This window comes from Canis lupus, chromosome 2 (genome assembly GCF_011100685.1).
Source record: "Canis lupus familiaris isolate Mischka breed German Shepherd chromosome 2, alternate assembly UU_Cfam_GSD_1.0, whole genome shotgun sequence".
NCBI classification, from domain to species: domain Eukaryota; kingdom Metazoa; phylum Chordata; class Mammalia; order Carnivora; family Canidae; genus Canis; species Canis lupus.
Genome location: NC_049223.1, coordinates 2848544 through 2867956, shown reverse-complemented (window position 1 = coordinate 2867956; position 19413 = coordinate 2848544). Strand labels below are relative to the sequence as shown.

The window sequence follows — 19413 nt, the reverse complement described above, 5'->3', positions numbered from 1 at the left end:
GGTAACAAAGAGGGCAGGCATGCCGGGACTAGAACCCTTGCTTAAGGGAACAGGCTGCTTCATCTTCCTCTACAATGGCCTTCAACCTCAAGATTGTTAGATAAACCCAACCTTGGAGCACCCACCCAAGTTCTAGGCAGGAAGAAGGGGAAATGGCAAAGGGAAAAAGCTGAATTGGCTCCATTTTTTCCAATCATAAATAAACAAGCTTTGCAGAAAGTTCCACCCAGATCCACTTCTAACTCATTAGTCATAATGATGTCACATAATCACCTTTCACTGCAAAGGTGAACAGCCTGAACAAAATTGGGATTCTATTAAGCAAGGAGGAAGGAGAGAGTAGGTGTTGGGTGGCAGGTAGCTGGGATGTCTTCCATGGTGGGGAAGAAATCTATCAGAGAGCACCATATCAGACTTTCAAGTAAGTATTCCAGCCAGCTGAAGATATAATAATCAAGTAGGAAATACAGTCTTGCCAAAGAAATATAGAGTTATGAATTATTTACATAGCTAAATCCTTGAGGTCTCTGGTTATAATCAGGATAAAATATAAGCACACCAATGTTTTTATCAGTTCAAACCTTGTTATTCACATAAAACAGAAGGGAGGGGTGGCTTCTCTTTAGCATCAACCCAATATGAGAAGTCAAAATGTTACCCAGATCGTTAATAAAAAGTAGTAAACAATGACGCTGGGACCAACATATACAGTCAGGCAATAGTTCATATGTCCATCAAATTAAACCAGCATGTAAATATTTCTAGACATAGTATGAAGGGACCCTATTAAAAAAAGCATTTTATAAATAATATGTGGAAATTGAGAAAGTATCCTATTTTGACATCAAATTCACAGCACTTAATGAATTAGCCCTGGCTATTTCCATGTGGGCCTAACGGATGCATGTTTCTGACTATAAGATCAATCAAAATGATTAAGCAATGAAATTCAGAATACTGCTTTCTTACCAAACAATGAAAATCCCAGAAACAGATGGTCAACTGAATACCTATGCTCCCATGAAGTCCAAAATTTGAATAAAGTTGCACCAGTTCACCAGTTGCAAATTTTGGTGAAATTTAATTAACTGATGTTAGTTTCTTTATTGGTTATATTCTTCATACAGGAGATACACTCTGAGGAGTGTTAAGTGTTTTGTTTTCATTTGAATGATTACTTTTTAATATAAACATTTCTAGATTATCTTATTAGTGTGTTATTTCACTGTCTGAATTTAAGTTCACAAACATGAAGTCACCAAGAAATGACATTTTTTTTGTCTCAAGTTACTGATACTAGAGCAAGTTGGACTTCACATGTAAATGATGCATCGATGTGACATATAGGCCAAAGGTAGCTGGGTGCAAACATGCAAAAGAACTGCAGAAATCTTACTGAGAAAAGGATGTGGGAATGGAGTCAGCCCTTGGCCTGTGTGGGTAGGTGCGCAAACTCAAATGAACTTGCCAAAGAGCAGCCACCACCATATTAATGATTTGTCTAAGAGTTTAGATTTTAAAACACATTATTGGCCACATTAAATTAATGCTATTCATTTGAATGTAATGGTTTTGTCGTTTTGTTTGTATTTAATTTGTAAAGATGTTTGGTTTTATAGTTGTATAATGGCTGTAAACAGAAGGAGTTTAGCCCTATTTTATTTTTATACATATTTAAGTAACATTATAATCAAAACTATTTAATTCTGTAGGCAGTATCAAGACATTGTCCTTTAAAGGGTCTCTATTACTACTAAGTCTGAGAGCCACTTTTCCACCACTTTCTCCCTGACAGAAAAGGACAGCAGAGGTGATACTGTTATTTCCAAGCCAAATTCATATTTGGTGACAGGTTGGTAAGTGAGCACTTTACAGGTGTGATAACTCTCAACTTTTTGTATTACTAATATCATTGTTTGATGGACATCTTGTTCTCTGTAAAAGTAAGAATTACAGAAATCTATAAAGTTCCTGTGATCCCTTTTAAAGAAAAAATAAAGTGTCTCTTTCTCTTGAGTGGGCAGTGCCTTAGAAATCCTCTAGTCCAATCACCCTTTGGGGAGCTCAGATGCATAGAACTGAAGGTCCCCAGTGGTACATAGCTGTCTAGGACATGCTTGAGTGAGGCTGAGGGGAATTTTGAATATAGCAATGTCTATGATGTGATTTTTGAGCTGTTCACTGCCTGGTACAACTCATCCCCAAGACAAAAGTCTCCTCAGAAATGTTCTGGCAAGTGGGGTTTCGAAAGAAATTAGTTTAGGAGGCTGAGTTTCAGTGTGGGCTCAGCACAGTGCAGAGCCAAGAGCATAGGCAGGATGCCTGAGTCCAGTAGCAGATGGTGCTCTGAGCACATAAGTCCTTTTGAAAATCTGCAGAAATTGTCAGGGGAGATTTAGACTCTTGCAGGGCTCTGGGGTTTTAAATTGGGATTTAAACAACTGATTCTGGCCCTCAGGGGCTGGAGAGATCCCTGTGGACTCCTGTCCCTCATGACAGGTAGGATTTCGAAGCCAGGTGAACAACCACTACAAGCACATCCATTACTTACCAGATTTTCAAACCAGATGTGGGAGGAACTGGGAATGTTTAAAATTTTTTATCAGTGATCAATACAATATTAATTTTCTTTTAGTTCTTCCAAAAGTTACTAACGGGCAATGCCAATGTTTGTGCTGTCCTTTCTCCTAAGAAAACCACTCTCAATGGGACAAGTCAAGGCCTTCAAGTGCTATTTGACCTTCTACAAGAAGCTTTCACAAATAGAACAAAAACCAAGTAAGAAGTTTCTTATGAAAACACTGTTACTGATAATGACCTTATTCTTTGAGTCCTGACACATCAATGTTAGTTAACAAGCACTTTGTACTTTCTAGGTGATCACGCCAAAGGAATTTAAATATTAACTTATATTACTTACTCATTACAGTCAACATCAAACAGATTTTCCTAATAAAGATAATCTAAAACCCAGCAAAAGAAGAGAAATAAAGAAAGAAAGAAAGAAAGAAAGAAAGAAAGAAAGAAAGAAAGAAAGAAAGAAAAGAGAAAAGAGGAAAGGAAAGGAAAGAAGAGAAAGGAAAACTGACTAGAGTTTTACCTTAAGGCCTACCTCCTTTTGCTACCTTTTAAAATGCTTCCTCTGGGTTTGCCTGAAGGTTATCTGTTAACATTTGCAAACCTCTATTAAAAAATAGCTGGAAATAAATAACTAAAACATAGACTGTTTGGAAAACATAGCAGCCAAGTTAACACATTGGTGCTAGAGACAAACTAATTCCAACGCCTCTCTAGTTCTGTAGGGGTTCATAAAGTGCAGCACCAGAGACCAGCAGCATTAGCCTCAAAAAACAAAACTTGTTAGAACTGCAAACTCTAGGCTCCACTCCTTTGTAGGCCTGCTGAATCAAAATTCTAGGGAAAGGTTCAGCAATCTGTGGTCAAAGAAGCCCTCCAGGTGATTCTGATGCAAGCCAAAGTTTGAGAACCACACCTCTTAGGTGAAACCTAGTTCGAACATTCAAAGCCTAGCTCCTCTAGAGAGCAATGATTATAAGACCATTATAATATATGATGAGATTAGTATATTGTTTATGACAACATGCTTATGTTTCAGATAAAAATAAATGAGAATTATTTTCTTCATGAACTAAACTTTATAAGGTGTTTGAACATACAAATGGCAAGTTAGAAAACTATGTTTTTAAAATGTTTCAGAATTTGAAATAAATATATAGCCACTAATAAATACATTGCCATATACTCAGTTAAATTTTGAAATAAATATGTAGTCATTAGTAGAGAGTCAACATTTCACTCCTTTGTGCTCTATTAATATCCATAATCACACCTATGATCTGTGGCTATTAACAACCAATTTGGAGACTGGTTATATTATACATCTCATTCACTAATTTTTTTATAATAGAAAATCATGTCACCAAAAAAAACAGCCCTTTAAGTAAATCATAATTCAAACAAATCATGCCACTCTCCATCTATTTAATTACCATAACTAGAGGCTCTGTTAGCAACAAAAGGAAATGCAGCTTAAGTAAAAAAGCTATAGTTTCAAGTTTGCTTTTTATTTGAGCTACAAACTATAGTTTAGTTCTCCAGTCTAAAGTGATTTTAAGAACAAGACGAAATATGTTGGAATCATTAGAAAAGCTATCAAAACCTCTGCTCTTCTTTCCATTAAGCTTCGATTTGTGTAAACTCAATACTTTTAGACACAACGGCTTTCTAAAGGCCATTAATAAAAGGCAGTCCTGGTTTGAGAATTGATGAACAATCCACTCCCTTGTCAAAAACTATATAAAAGTTGATTTGGAAGCAATACCTCGATTGCTCCTGGAGCCTACCTGTCTACAGATGAAGGTTTGGAATTCCGTGGTTTCTTCACTTGGGCATACAAAGCATCCATCGTATGCCCTTCTCTTGGGCTCTGGGGTCTGGTGTTGAGCGCCATAGAACCTTCATAGGAAGACATTCCCCCATACATCAACTCATCGTTACAACCCAATGTCCGATGAAAATCTTGGATTTCAGCATAGTCACGCTCTCGAGCTTGTCGCTCTCTAAATTCACGAGTTTTGGCTTGTATCCTGTAAAATTAGAATAAAGTTGAAACAAGAGAAACTATGCTTTTTCTAAGAGCTGCATATAGAAACATTCATCAAAATATGTTGTAAAATACATTTTATTTCATGCAGCTATAAGAAGATTGATGGTATAAACAATGTTAAAGTCATTTTAGATTGTCAAGGTAATATCATGGATGCTCCAAAGTAATAACTTCAAATAGCTTTTGTTCTTGAAAATAAGATAATAGTCATGATTTACATCTTAATTGCCACTCATTAATTAGTTTTAGAAATTCACCAGGAACAGATAGCTTTAGATATCCATGTGGGTCTTACTCATGTTTTTTTTTTAAAAAGTGATTTTTTTTTAAAGTTACACACACATACCTACTATATATGTATATATTTATATGCGGGTACATACTGTATATATCTTACTCCTTATAAATATAACATACACATTCAACATATTAGGAAGCCTAAACATGAATCCACACCATAATTCTCTATTAATGGCAAAAGAAGATCTTTGTTTAATGACACCAGTTTTGATTTTAGTTGATGTATACAGAACTGGCAAATCCTGAGATGGACTAGAAGGCATGCATCCAATCAAATCATGAAATAAAACTTATCTGTGTTATAACTAAGAAACAGATCTTAAATAACCACTTTTACTGAAGATTGTTTAAATATTTCCTAAGATTTTGTTGAGAGCTACTTGGTAGAAAGGTCTTTTCAACCTATAATATATTGATATAATTCATATCTTAACTTGATCTTAGCTATCTAAAAATAATTAAACAACCCTCAATAGAATTTTAATGATTTTTTGTTGGCAAAGTATTTCCATTACATACTTATAAATTTAACTGTGTACTTAAAAGTGAAGTCTTATGTATATAAAGCAAAATGTTAGACTGAGTTTAACATTTTATTGCAAAGTTATTTGCTCTTTTCATATTTGCTAGCATAAATGACGTATAAGTATATATTCAAAAGAATATGGAAAAGATACAAAAGTCTGATGAAGACAGGATAAAAAATTAAAAAGCAAAACAAAACTAAGAGCCAATATCTTTCATGAATGTAGAAACAAAAATCCTTAACAAAAATATCACCAAATAGAACTGAGCACTATATAAAATCATGAACAAGTGATGCTTATTGCAGGAATTCAAGGCTGATTCAATATTCAAAAAGGCAATGTAATCCAACAAATTAACAGGCTAAAGAAGAAAATCACATGATCATATTAACTGATGCAGAAAAAATATCTGACAAAATTCAACACCCATCATGACAGAAGCTCTCCAAAAAACTAATAATTATAACTAACTTGCTAAACTTGATAAAAAGCATCTACAAAAAAATCTGTTAGTAACATCATACATCATGGAGAAAAGCTGAAGCTTAAGATTAGGAAAGGGCAGAAATGTCTCCTCTCCCAGAGGGCTGGAAATTCTAAAAAATGCCATCAGCCTAGAAAAAGACATGGGTGGTATACAGACTGGAAAAATTAAAAGAGATAAAACCATTCTTATTTGTGGATGACATAATGATGTCATTGCAGGTCTACATCCATAGAAAACCCCAAGGAATCTATAAAAGTCTTCTAGAACTAAAGATCAAGTTCAGCAAAGTAACAACATACAGAATCAAGAAACAAAATCCATTGTATTTCTATATGTTGTCAATGAACATGGATGCTGAAATTAAGAATACCATTTATAAGCATAAAAAATGGAATAAACAGATATAAACTGAAGGGTTTTTTATAGATAGATATAAACATATAGATATCAATCAAACAAAATATGGACAAGACTCATATGCTAAAAACTATACAATGCTGATGAATGAAATCACAGATCTAAAAAATGGAGAGATTTATGGGGATTATGAATCAAAGACTCAACAGAGTAAAGAAGTCAATTCTCCCCAAGTTGATATCCAGGTTTAACAGAATCGTATAAAAACCCCAGAAAGATTCCTGTAGATAGAGATTTTTTTTTTTTAACTAAAACAGTTGACAATTTTATTTTCACATTTCACAATACAAATGAAAATTGCCTTTTTTTTTTTTTTTTTGTCCCACTACTCCCCTGCAAAAACTATTCTCTCTTTGATAGGAAAGGGAAGCAAGTCTTCCTTGTCATGCTGTTAGAAAACACCCAGAGTCACAGCACCATGATCTCCTGGTGAAGTAGAACAAGTAATATAAAATTAATATAAAGAGGTTCCTGTCTCTCCTTGTCTGTCTGGTCGAGTCACTCTGGGCCAAGTAGGCACCATCATGGGACGGGCAAGAGGTCTCATCATTGGGGACCCAGGCATCACTGGCATGTGGCCTCCCATAGGTGGCCTCATTCCAGGAGCAGGTCCCACTGGCAGCATTCCAGGAGGAGGAGGGCCCATCATTGGCATCATGGGAGGGCCCCCCATATGGGGGGCTGGCATCATACCAGGGCGAGGAGGACACAGGAGACTGGGGGGAGGTGGGATAATTGCCCCTGCAGGAGGAGGAACAGAGAATGGAGTAGGAGGTATCTTTCCTTGTTGAAATGCAGTGGTTGTTTTGTTGATCAGGCTCTGAGCCTGCTCTTCTATCCATTTCTGATAGTAGTCTTTCACATTCTCTTTGTGTTTCCTACCACTGCAGTGTGTCTTTCTCACAGATGGAGAGTCATGGGTGAGGTATGTGTCGCAGTAGTCTCAATAAAACTTAGGCATGTTGCTCTGCAGGCCATTGGCCACTCCGTCCCCGAAAGGAGATTATTTTTAAATTTATATGGAAAGGCAAAGGATAGAGTAGCTAAACAATTATAAAAAAGAAAAATAAACTGGAAAACCACACTTCCTGATTCTGAGACTTGGAACATAGCCATGGTCATCAACACTGTGTGGAATCTACAGATGGACACACAGATCAATAGAACAGAAGAAAGAACCCAAAAATAGCCAAGTAAGGTCAACTGATTTTTCTTAATTATGCAAAAGCAATTCAATGAAATAAAGCATTCTTTTCAACAAACAGTGCTGGAACAAATAAATGTCCCAGGCCAAAAACAGAAACAAAACAAAACAAAACAAAACAAAACAAACCCCCTGAATTTACACATCATACCTTATACAAAAATCAATCCAAAATGAATTACAGATTTAAATGTGAAAATGTAATATTATAATACTTTAGAAGAAAATCTTTAGGACCTAACACGAGCGGAATAATATCTAAAAATGGTATCAAAGCATCATTCATAAAGAAAAGACAGAAAACTGAATGTCATCAAAACTAAAAGCATTTCCTTATTTCCTTTCCAAAAGACTCTATTAAGAGGATGAGAAAAGCCTGGGTGGCTCAGTGGTTGAGCATCTGCCTTTGGCTCAGGCTGTGATCCTAGGGTCCTGATTCTCCCTTTGCCTATGTCTCTGCCTCTCTCTGCCTCTCATGAATAAATAAATAAGTAATCCTAAAAAAAAAAAAAAAAAAAAGGGTAAGTACAGAGAGAAAATATTTGCAAACCACATATTTGACAAAGAATTCAAGTCCAGAATAGGTAAAGAACACTTAAAATGCAGCAATGAGAAAATCCAATTAGAAGAGCAAAAGACATGAAGCAATATTTCTTTGAAAAGTTGTACTGATAGCAAGTACATGAACGATTTTCTACATCACCAGCCATTAGGGAAATGCAAATTAAGACCACAATGAGCTATTACTGCACAGCTAAAATAAAAAAGTGATAATATCAAATGCTCACAAGGATGCAAAGAAACTGCACCTGCCATACATTACTGTTGGAAATGTAAAATGGTACAACCACTGTGGAAAACAGTCTAGCAGTTTCTCATAAAACCAGACATACACTTATGGTTCCACTTAGCAATTACTCTTCTGGACATTTATCCCAAAGAAATAGAAACTTAAGTCTAGACAAAGACCCATACACAAATGTCCATAGACACTTTGTTTCTAATATTCAAAAACTGGAAATAACCAAAATATGTGACAACAGGTGGTCAAATAAACCAAAGTACATCCTTATCACAGAGTACTACTCAGCAATACAAATAGACTATTGATACACACAGCAACTGGAATTGATTTCAGGGGCATTATGCTAGGTGGAAAAAAAGTCAATCTCAAAAGGTCAGGTATTGTAAGATTTCATTGATATAGCATTCTCAAAATGACACACATGATTAGATGACACAACTAAACACACACATGGTAGCAATGCCAATTTCCTGGTTTTGATATTGTACTATCACCATGTACGTTTTAACAGTTGGTGGAAACTGGATGAATGGTACCATCTTTGTAACTTCCTATAAATCTAAAATCATTTCAAAATAAAAAGATTTTTAAAAAGCTGGAAAATTGTCAGATACCACTGCAAGCAAAGTGTGCATTTTTCTCCCTTGCTTTCTTCTTACATCAAGAACTCTTACATCAAGCCTCTTATCATCATGAAGCTAGTCTTGTTTATCCACATTTTGGGCCTGCCAGGTAAATTGTTTCTAATTTCTTTTATTTCCCAGCTATAAAATGGAAGTAGTTAATTCACCTAGCTCAATGTTCCTCTACAGGGGTCCAATGACATTTGAGAAAGGCTAATTTGTTATTGTGCAAGACTTCTTGCACAACTGGTTCCAGCCACGTCATCAAGCAGTGTCCTCAGCCATGTCGGCAAGAAAAAATGTTTCACATCTTCCCAAAACCTCCTGAGAAGGACATTATTTCCTGCGTTGAGGACCCATAATTTTCTTAATTCATAAGGGCCTACTGAAAAGTTAGAAAATTTTTATCAGGAAGAGTTCTAGATTCTAAAAAAAAAAAAAAAAAAAAGTACTAGACTCTAATAAATGTAAGTCCCGCAGAAAGAATACCCATCAGAAAAATAACGAGGCAAATTCTAATGTCAAAGTTAGCTAAATTTATACTAGATTTCTTATTATAATCTACTTATTCACCTAGGAGTGATTATGACAGTCAAGGATGTTATTATAAAAGTATTTATATAACACTAAATACAGGATATTCATGATGGAAAGTTCAGATAAGTTCAGAGATCATTGTATTCTTTCCATCATACTGTCTTTTTGACTGTATTCAACCAGAAAAACTATTGAAGAGAAAAATGACTTCTTTCTTCGATTCAATGGGATATTAATTTGAAGCTCAATTATGATCACTCATCTGATACTGCACTTTACCACTATATTTGCTCACCTTCAGAGAATCACCTCACTACGGAGTGACTGGGCATTCACATAAGTTTTGAAGTTTGGGAACCTGTAGAAATTTGAAAGACTACAACAGAAATAAAGCCAAAATCTCTGAATTTGGAGGACCCCCCCAAATCAAGAGGAATAACAGATTGGTTTATAAGTGAGTGAACTCTATGGTAATTGAACCTCAGGTCACTAAAAGTGAAGAAAATTTAACTTACTTATGTTGGAAAATGCAGCTCTGTTAAGAAAAGAAGCCATCAGGACAAAAGAATATGAACATTCTCTTCTCAAGGGAAGCATGAAACCTAAATAATCTTCCCAAATTTCTTGCACAATAATTTCAATTTATTATTGATGGATCCTGGAACTGAATGTTCTTTTTTGTTCTAAATACACAGAAACTAATCTTCATTTTGGGAGTCAATTTCTAACAAGTCAATTGCTCAGAAGAAGTGCTCGGCAGCATGAGGTACTGTTCATAAAGCCCAGCTCTCATCTGCTTCCTTTTACCCAAATTTGTACACTATTACTAATTGCCATTAATCATTGAATCCAATACACATTACAGTGTTATCTACTAAAAGCATTAATTTTTTTCTAAGCTCCAATAACATAAAAATGTATATTTTTATTGTTTATCTTATCACCACCAATGAGTTTATGCTCAAAGCCATGAAAGCTGTTTGAGTCCCCCTTCTCTCTCTGGGGGCTCACTGGCTCACCGTTGTGCTAAAAACTTCAGAATGCCACTACAGCCTGCCTGTGGCCCAGGAAGTGGGGCTTGAGCTGCAACAGGAGAATGAATTTGGTAACCAGGTTGGACCAATGTGCATTTAAAACTTTTTAAAAAGTTCAGTCTAGGAATTATTGCTAATAAAGCTTGCTGCTATATGAATGGCACTGAAAGGTAGATTTTTAAAGCCAAGAATGCACTATGTTTTTTTGTGAATTTTAGTGACAATTCATAGATTAACAAAAGATATCAATGATTGTCTTTAATATGTACTTTTATATTTGAATGTCTTGTTTACTCTAAAGTGAGAAAAGGGACTCTGGAACACATATTAATATGTTTTCATTCTTTCTAGAGAGATTTAATTAGAAAAGAAATATTTGACTCAGATGAGAAAATATTTTGGGTGTCTCAAGAAAAATAATATAGTTTCTTAAGGAAACTTTAAAAAAAGACAGTTGAGTACACTGCAGTTCAGCCTTTAATAGTTCCAGATGGTCAATGCTATTAAAAGGACACCCCCTCTATTCTTTTATCATGACCCTGAGGTCACAAATTATCTCTAAGATGTAAGAGCCATTCGTTTTTTGAACAGTCAGGTTGTTGTTTAGCATTAACCAACCAATTTATCTTGGGCCAAACTTCAGCAATGACAGAAGTAACTGATTAGCCCAAAATTTAGCCAAAGAAATAAATGTCTATTGCTTTAAGCATTTCAGACAGTCCTTCGTACTTATAAACAAGAGAACTATTCTGAGGTCTAAATGATGGCAGACAGCTGTAGTGACTGATGTAGATGAGCAACATCATCACGCACTGCTTCCCTATTCTTGATACGTAAAAAAAAAAAAAAATTAAAACTTTAAAAACTTTGTGAGACTTTTAACAAGTGAAGAATTTATGTCAATTTGTTATGTTCAAACATAATATCTGTACCTCTTCCTTTTGTTAAAAAAAAGTACTTTCCATTATGATAATGAAATTGCCTTGAACCTGCATAGACAACAATACACAAAATAATGTAATATACTAAATAAAGTAATAAGGTTAATTTCTTTCCTGCTGTCACTAAATTCATGCTAACAGTCTCTCTTCAGCTTGACATCAATTAATGATTTTAATTCTAGACTCTTGTCACAGTATTCACCACCCTTTTCTGTAATTAAAATGGATGATGCATGATGAAGATAAAACACATAAGACTTCTTGTAACATTTCTGTTCATTAGGATTTTCGCTTTTACAATAAATGGCTTTTAGCACTAATTGCAGTAGAGTAAGATGAAAATAACTGTTTTATGGATATGAAGTATGGTCTTTGTATATCCAGAAAAGGTACAGGCATGAGGATCGCTATTGAGTGATCCATTCCTCAGGATGGAAATCTATGGTGTACTTAAATTAGTTATATCCCAAATATTTTACTTCCAAAGTTACAAAACGTCAATACATGGAATAACCATGATGCATTTTTTAGAATACTCCAAGAAACCAAAATTGACCTTTAGTGATGTTAATAAAAAAAAAAAAAATGCTGTAAATGTCTACAGAAGATAAAATATACTAATATTAGTTTACCAGAAAAAATTAAAATGAATTTTGGATTGCTACACATTAGATAGTTGTTAAATATCTTCAAAACAATGTTTAGGGCCTTGCAATTAACTCTTTTGGGAAACATTCAACCCCCAACCTATTGCACTGTCATCCAGAAGCTTCATTCTGGGAATAAAGTTCCTGGATCTCTAAAAATCAGTATTACAGACATTTATCAAATAAAACCTAAAGGTAGGGCAGAATGAAATTTAAACTGCAAGATAACTGGAAGCAATGGTTCAATGTAATAGCAGTCTGTGGTCAACTGAATGAATGCTGCATCTGCCCCGCAAAATGCCGCAAGTGGTGGCCTTTGGAAGCTGCGTGGCTCAACTCATCAGTCCTTCAGCTTACCCTGCCATGTAAATCTAACAACTGCCACCTCTCAGTATTCAAGCTTATAATTTGGCATCTATGCTGAATTTCCAAGAGGGACAATATTTAACCCCATTTCTTACCTTGAAAACAGTCATAATTTTAAGTGGGATTTTAACCTTTTTGTGATATTGAGAATTTTGATTGAGAATTTTTAAATTTATGGTTTTTCTTTCAAATTTTCTATGGATTTAGAACTAGAATACATTATAATCAAACCTTTAAAAAGTATATGCTTTCAACAGGCGAGAAACATGTAGGAAAGAGAAAGCAGAAAATGAAAGTTCAGGAATAAGATTTATAAGCACACAAAACAGAAGCCATAATGTGGAGGCACGTTGCAAACACTGCTCAACATTTGCTCCTGATTCTATGAAACAATCAACCTGATGTTCCACAGCCAGTCAGATGAGTGAGCTTGAAATGGCTAACTCAGGAGCCAATGGCCTTCACTTGCCACCAAGATTTCCCAGGGACCGAATCCTGAGAGATGCTGGCATATCATGGAAAACAACAAGTGAAGGGGGATGTTCTGTGAACAAAAAACTTAGGACATGATGAATCTCTATTCATATCTTCGTGACTCACAAAGTCTATTAACAAAAGTAGGGTTTGAGAAATAATGGAGTAAAGAAATATGCATAAATTGGCTTAACCAAGTGTTTCTCAAACACATTTGTACATGGAACCCTTTTTCTCCTGTTAGCCACTGTTTGGGAAACTCCCACACCACACTGCCTATATATCAACCTTTAGCACCCAAGTAGAGATACCAGGGGAGCAAAAATTCAATAGAAAGCCAAACATTACTTTGGATTCTTGGTCAAGATAATGGTAGCTAAGTGGGCCTGAAGTGACACAGGTCATTGAATTAAATATGTTCTATTTTGGAGTCCAATCCTTTTTTGTGGTGGAAAAGAAACAACAGAGGCTTTGTCTCTGGGCACGCCTCAGAGACAAACTAGTAAGGGCAGTAAAGCGCTGAATTCATACCTCAGCTGCAAATATCCATCACTCGCCTTCATTTCCCCACCTAGCCCAAAAGTGGCCAATAGCATCTCTGAAAGGCTAAGATACCTACGTTTGGAGTCTGGAGCTAGAAGTCAAAATAGCACATCACAGGACCAGCTAATTTTACCCATACTCCTTGTCTCTCAGGAAGAGAGCCCAGGCAAGCAGGCTCAGGGTGTTGGCAGGGCAGGACTCGCAGAGTCAGAGGACACATCCATGCTGGGGTCTTCCTCATTCACTTCTCCTATGTGGACAGTATTTATACAAGACCCTACCTCCAAGGGATGGCAGTAAGTGGAAGGAAAGAGGAGGATGTTAGCAAGGATGAAGTCTCAGACCCATGCTCAGAAGAATCTAATTTACTTTCACTATCCAAATAGATCTTAACCTGGTAGGAAAACACATTTTAAATTATATTCATTGTCCTTTCACTTGTTCCATATTTATATTTTCAGTCATAGTCAGGCTTCATGGATACATATAGACAAAAATATTTTTATATATGGACATGTCATAATTAATAACCAGGGGATGTCAAGTTTTCTATTTTTATATGAAGTGAGCCAAAATAATTTTGGGAACTCAAATAGCAACAGTGGTAAAGAATGTTAAAGGAGGTGCTTCTCTACTAATCCACAGTGAAGCAAAAGCTATGTTGAGAATATAAGCAGTGTTTTTTCATTTTTATCTAGTCCTCCACCCAAATTCTTCCCAAAGAATCTGCAATTCCATTCTCAAACAAAGCACCACCAATGCCAACAGACAGAACAGAAAGGAGGACGCACAAAGAAGGGAAGGATTTGCTCTAGCCAAATAACAAATACTAAACAAACTTCACTTATGTAATTCAGTATGTCTCATGCATTCACTCGCTTTATTACAAGATCCACAAATTTAAATAAAACATACTTGTAAAAACTGTTACTGAAATAGAAAGTCAGAGAATAATAGTTTTCTTAAATTATGAAGCTAATTGATTTTTTTAATGGACCATTCACTGTTCCTTGACCCTAAAAGATTTTTATTCTAGGCCTCCTGTACATTGTAAATTCATTATGACCAACCTAGTTCCCAGAAGTATTGCATCATTAGAGGTACAGAGATGGAGATTAAAAGCAAAACTGAAAGTGAACTGTGCCTTAGGCAAATTAATAATACAAGTGAAACCATTATGTAAAAATCATTGTTTGGCTGCAAAACTTGACTATGCATTATAACAAGTATCTTGGAAAGTGTTGAGAGAATTCTGCATTGAAACACAGTAATCATCTTAAACTGCAAGAAAAGAATATTGCAAATATGGACAACCGTACAGGACTAATGAAGCTATCCCCTGTGGTTCGCATCAAGATAGGGAAGAAGTAAAATGTCTGTATCGCTTAGATTGTTCTCCAACTAAACCACGTATTTGCCTGTGGATAAATCTGAGGACATTCATTTAGCTGGTATACACTTCTCTTCTACAGTCTCTTAGGATGGAAGTTTACAGCACTGAGCAATTAAATGCCATATTGCACACACTAAGGAATACTGTGTGTCCTGTCCTGACAACAGTGAGCTTATTCATGAGTTTAGGGATCCCAAAATTGGTGAGGATTAGAAAGAGTCCTAGAAAGCAAGAAAATGGAAGGATTCAAAAAAACAAAAATTTGGGGAAGAACCAGAAGAATAAACCCAGACTTGCATCACAAATTAAGTCCCTGTTTCTCCCATTTACATATTTAATACTCTGAAAAGCCAAGAGAATCAGAGTAACTATCCTAGCCTAAAGCCTCAAACGAGGGAGAGGATGAATGGAAAAATATCCAAACATTAATCTCTTCGAAAGAAAACCACGATAGAATATTCTTTCTAGTTCTTTCATTCGTTAAGCGCAAGACTCAAAAGGGCCTCGACTCTAGAATTGTTAGTGAGAATCTGGAAGTGAAGCTGCTGGATTCTCATGTTAGTTATGGACAATATTGAGTCTTTTAGCCTTCATCAAGGCACCAGAAACTTCCTCATTCCCCAGGTTATTAAAAATACAACAGGTAGAGGGTCTCTTGCTGTGGCAGCTCTGAAACTGCCAAATGAAGATACGGAGGAACGCCCTGCGAGCCTGTAAACTCTAATAACAGAAGTGCGAGGCAGCTTTCTCATCCCCTGGGAATTACAAGAGAAATTCTAATCACTTATAAAAATGGTTTTCGATTATCTGCTTAAAGTAATTTTTCATTCATTTCGTGGTCTTGGGGTTCTTACAATGGAATGGCTCAACAACAGATAACAAATTTTCTGGAAAAGATGCAATCAAGTTTAAGTGGAAAATGTCATAAAATATGATAGGGAAGTAGAAAAAAAAAGAAACAAACATGAGGTTTGAGAGGAAGACAACATAGCACAAAAGCCTTCTCAATTCTTATTATAGATAAAAATATTTTAAGTGAACTATAAAAATTCAAAGTTTTATTTCCAGAGAAATAGTCTTAAAAATTATAATTATAATTATAATTATAATTATAATTATTTTTATCAGTATATAAAAATACTATATACTGATACATAAATGAAATGGAACTTTGTAAATATTTCTTTGTGATTTTAAATGTGATCATAAATTTAGTCTTAACGTTTATTTAATTCATTTAATATGCCCTACTATCTGTTAGGCAAAGATCTTAACCATTAAATTCACTTTAATGCCTCAAATAAATATACAGTGTTTTTTTTTAATCTTTCTTTACATTAATCCCACAACCATCAATATTTGGACTGACACCAAAAAACTAAAAACTCCTTTTGAGAATAAATTCTTCATATTAGGGAAAAAAAAAAAAAAGAAAAAGAAAAAGAAAGAAGAGTAGAAAGGACAAAAAGCTCTATCTGGTGAGTTTAGTCAAATGGTTGAAGTCTACCTCTCCTGTTCCTGCTTCATTCGTATCCTCTCCTCTTCTGACGTAAGGGAGTCCTGTATTTTTATTTTACCCGTTTTCTCAATCTTGTCATCTTTTCGATGTTTGCCAAACCTGTTGATAACAAAAAATTCTAACTTGTCAATATATACAAAATGAGTTTTCATTCTTTTGTGACAAAGACATATGTACTCAATGAAATGCGAGCTTGCTCAAAATGAGGGCCAAAAGGCCTCCTGCAATTCTCTAGTTTTTGCCCATTATGAATATTTTCAATCACCATTATTAGATTCATTTTTAATTGCAACTCTCCAGAGACAACCCTTTTGAAAATGGCCTCAATCCTCACTTTTCTTTTGGCAAAACAAAAATAAGCAACTTTTCAGTTAATCCTTACTGCACAATTACTAAATGTATAGAACTGAATGCTGAAAACCTCAAATGCTAGAGGCCAAAAATCTGCATTAGAATAGGTTGCTCTTGTGACTAAAGAATGAGAATTCACAATCATCTACTTAATAATCTCTCCATAAACAACTAGTCTTCTTTATTTTCAGTCAGGTTTATTGGAAACATTTATCATAGTTTAAAAACTGACAAACAAGGCCATGTTTGCAAGGTTTAAGGTACAAAGGATAATTTACATTGCTATAACACTTTGAGCTTATGAAGTTGAAAGCTTTAAGGCATCCTCATCAAATTCGATTCTGGAAACCAATGAAAAGTAATTGCTGAATGTGGCATCTTTGCCTTCAAACTCTATATCTGATCAAAAACAAACATGAGGAACAGATACATGATTCAAAAACCAGTCCACACAAACTTTCACAGATGGCCACGGAGCTGGAGGCTCTCTACAAAAACACTAATACTCCATTCTGGCATCCAAAATATCTCAGGAGCCTAGATTTGCTATAAATTCTTTGTCTTGCTCTGTTGCTTTTCTCTAAAAAAGAGCATGTTGCCTGGAATGTACGTACTACATACCCTCAAATAATACTCATCTTAGTCATGTAGTCACTAGATGTTTTAAAAAAATCTTTTATAGGCAGTTACTCAACTAAGCATTCATAAATATATAAAATATATTGCATATTTCTTTCAGAGGACAAAGTAGGAATCTGGCTTATGCTGTACAATTAATCATACTGAAAGGAGGAGTAAAAAAAAAAAAAAAAAAAAAAGGCTATTCCAAAACTGATGTAAAAGAAAAAAGAAGTATTTTAATTAATAATCTGGTTGGTAGCATAGGTCTTTCTTCTATTAACATGAATCTGATTTCAAATACTGGTTTATACATGAAGTGTACATGGGAATATTTACTAAAGTAACACTGTTTGCAGAGGGGTCTATAAATAAAAGATAATGTTTTTAAAATCTTAAAATAGAAAAAAAGTCAAAATATCACCATCACTCTTCCTTTAAAAATTACATTATTAGAAAGCATTCAAAACTGCCTACAAAGTTAATTTCTATAAAGCAAATCTATCCTTAAATTGTAATGGTATCTAGAAACTGGAAGATCATTGCAATTGCAAAAAAGAAAAAGAGGAAAGAAATCCCTAAGAACTGACCACTTCTCACAAAGGATAAAATACGTACAATGCTTTTAAAATTAATAAATACAAAGCATTAAAAATAAACACTTTGCCTTTATTTTTGTTAATATATCAATAATGCCTAAGAGGCATAATGACTAACTTTATAGAATGAATTAATAAATAAATGAAAGAGCAAACATAAAAAACTGATACATCTCAGCAGGAGCCAACATTTAAAACATAATGTTCCTTCATTTGACAAAAATTTATTAAGCATCTACAGGGGGTTCAGGGGAGAGCATGAAGCTGGACAAATTAATCTGAGCATCATCAGCATGTAGATGGTATTAAAGCTTCCATGTATTTCCATCTTGAAAATTTTGCAACACTAAGACATCTGGAAATATAAAGTGTATTTCTGACATTAAGAAAAGTGTAAGTTCAAGTCTTAACACATGATATTTACTGGCAAGATGGATTCCTAAAGGTAAATCATTTTAACCATTAAGTTTTTCAGTTCATCAATATCCCTCCAATGATACAATGTTGCCACATTGACCTATTTTGTGTTGCTTTTAAAGACTGTGCTGGTTCATATTCTAGATTACTTACATTCAAACCTATATCCTAGTTAAGAAACACGATGCCATGACACAAGATACACAGTTGACCCCTGAACAACATAGATCCACTTATACCCGGATTTTTTTTTTATAAATACGCTACAGCACTGTATATGTATTTTCTCTTCCTTATGATGATTTTAAGAACATTCTCTTTTTTCTAAGAGCTTACTTTAGTGTAGGAATATAATATGTAACACATAAAAATATGTGTTAGTTGACTATTTACATTATCAGTAAGGCTTCAGGTCAATAGTTGGCTATTCCTAGTTAAGTTTACGGGGAGTCAAAAGTCACACATGGATTTTCAACTATGCAGGAGTTTAGCACCCCAGCCCCTGTGCTGTTCAGGGATCAACTGTATGTCTCTCTGCACCAAAAGTTATAGTTTAATCTTATAGGAAGATCATGTACATCATCCCTTTGAGCTAATAATATGAGAAAAAACTGAGAGTGGTTGGCTTTTCCATGTTTTAATACCGTTTAAATATTTTTGGTCCCAAACTTAACACTGAGCTTAATTAGCTATATTAGATCTTTTATTTTTTTTAAAATGATCTTGAGCCTACTTTGTGGAAAAACTTTCAGTTTTAGATCTCAGTCTATGAGCTTTCAACTTTTAAGTATGCAGGATTAAAAAGAATAAAAAAGTGAATCTTGACTCAGATTTAAGAACTGAATTTTTTTCTCATTTATTTGATATGAAAATATTAGTGTCCTAGGCTGTCCCCTGAATCACCAAAACATACTATTTTATTATTTGAAAATTTATTATCAAACTGTTATAGTATACCTTTCGTTTGAAATTATAAATTCAAGA

General features: G+C 34.7%; 1 protein-coding gene and 1 pseudogene across 24 annotated transcripts in view; both read right to left on the bottom strand.

Moving 5' to 3' along the window:
- Positions 1 to 19413, bottom strand: part of PARD3 (par-3 family cell polarity regulator) — a 650509-nt gene that overhangs the window by 146398 nt on the left and 484698 nt on the right. For 21 of the 24 annotated variants that reach the window (XM_038529684.1, XM_038529679.1, XM_038529686.1 and 18 more), the window contains 2 exons: positions 16433 to 16543; positions 4365 to 4607 (listed from right to left, as the gene is read on the bottom strand). In XM_038529684.1, the coding sequence (XP_038385612.1) occupies positions 4365 to 4607; positions 16433 to 16543 (354 nt within the window). The remainder of the gene's footprint in view (positions 1 to 4364; positions 4608 to 16432; positions 16544 to 19413) is intronic. The other 3 variants (XM_038529690.1, XM_038529699.1, XM_038529697.1) reach the window with 1 other exon arrangement.
- On the bottom strand, positions 6813 to 7319 carry LOC100687541 (annotated as a pseudogene).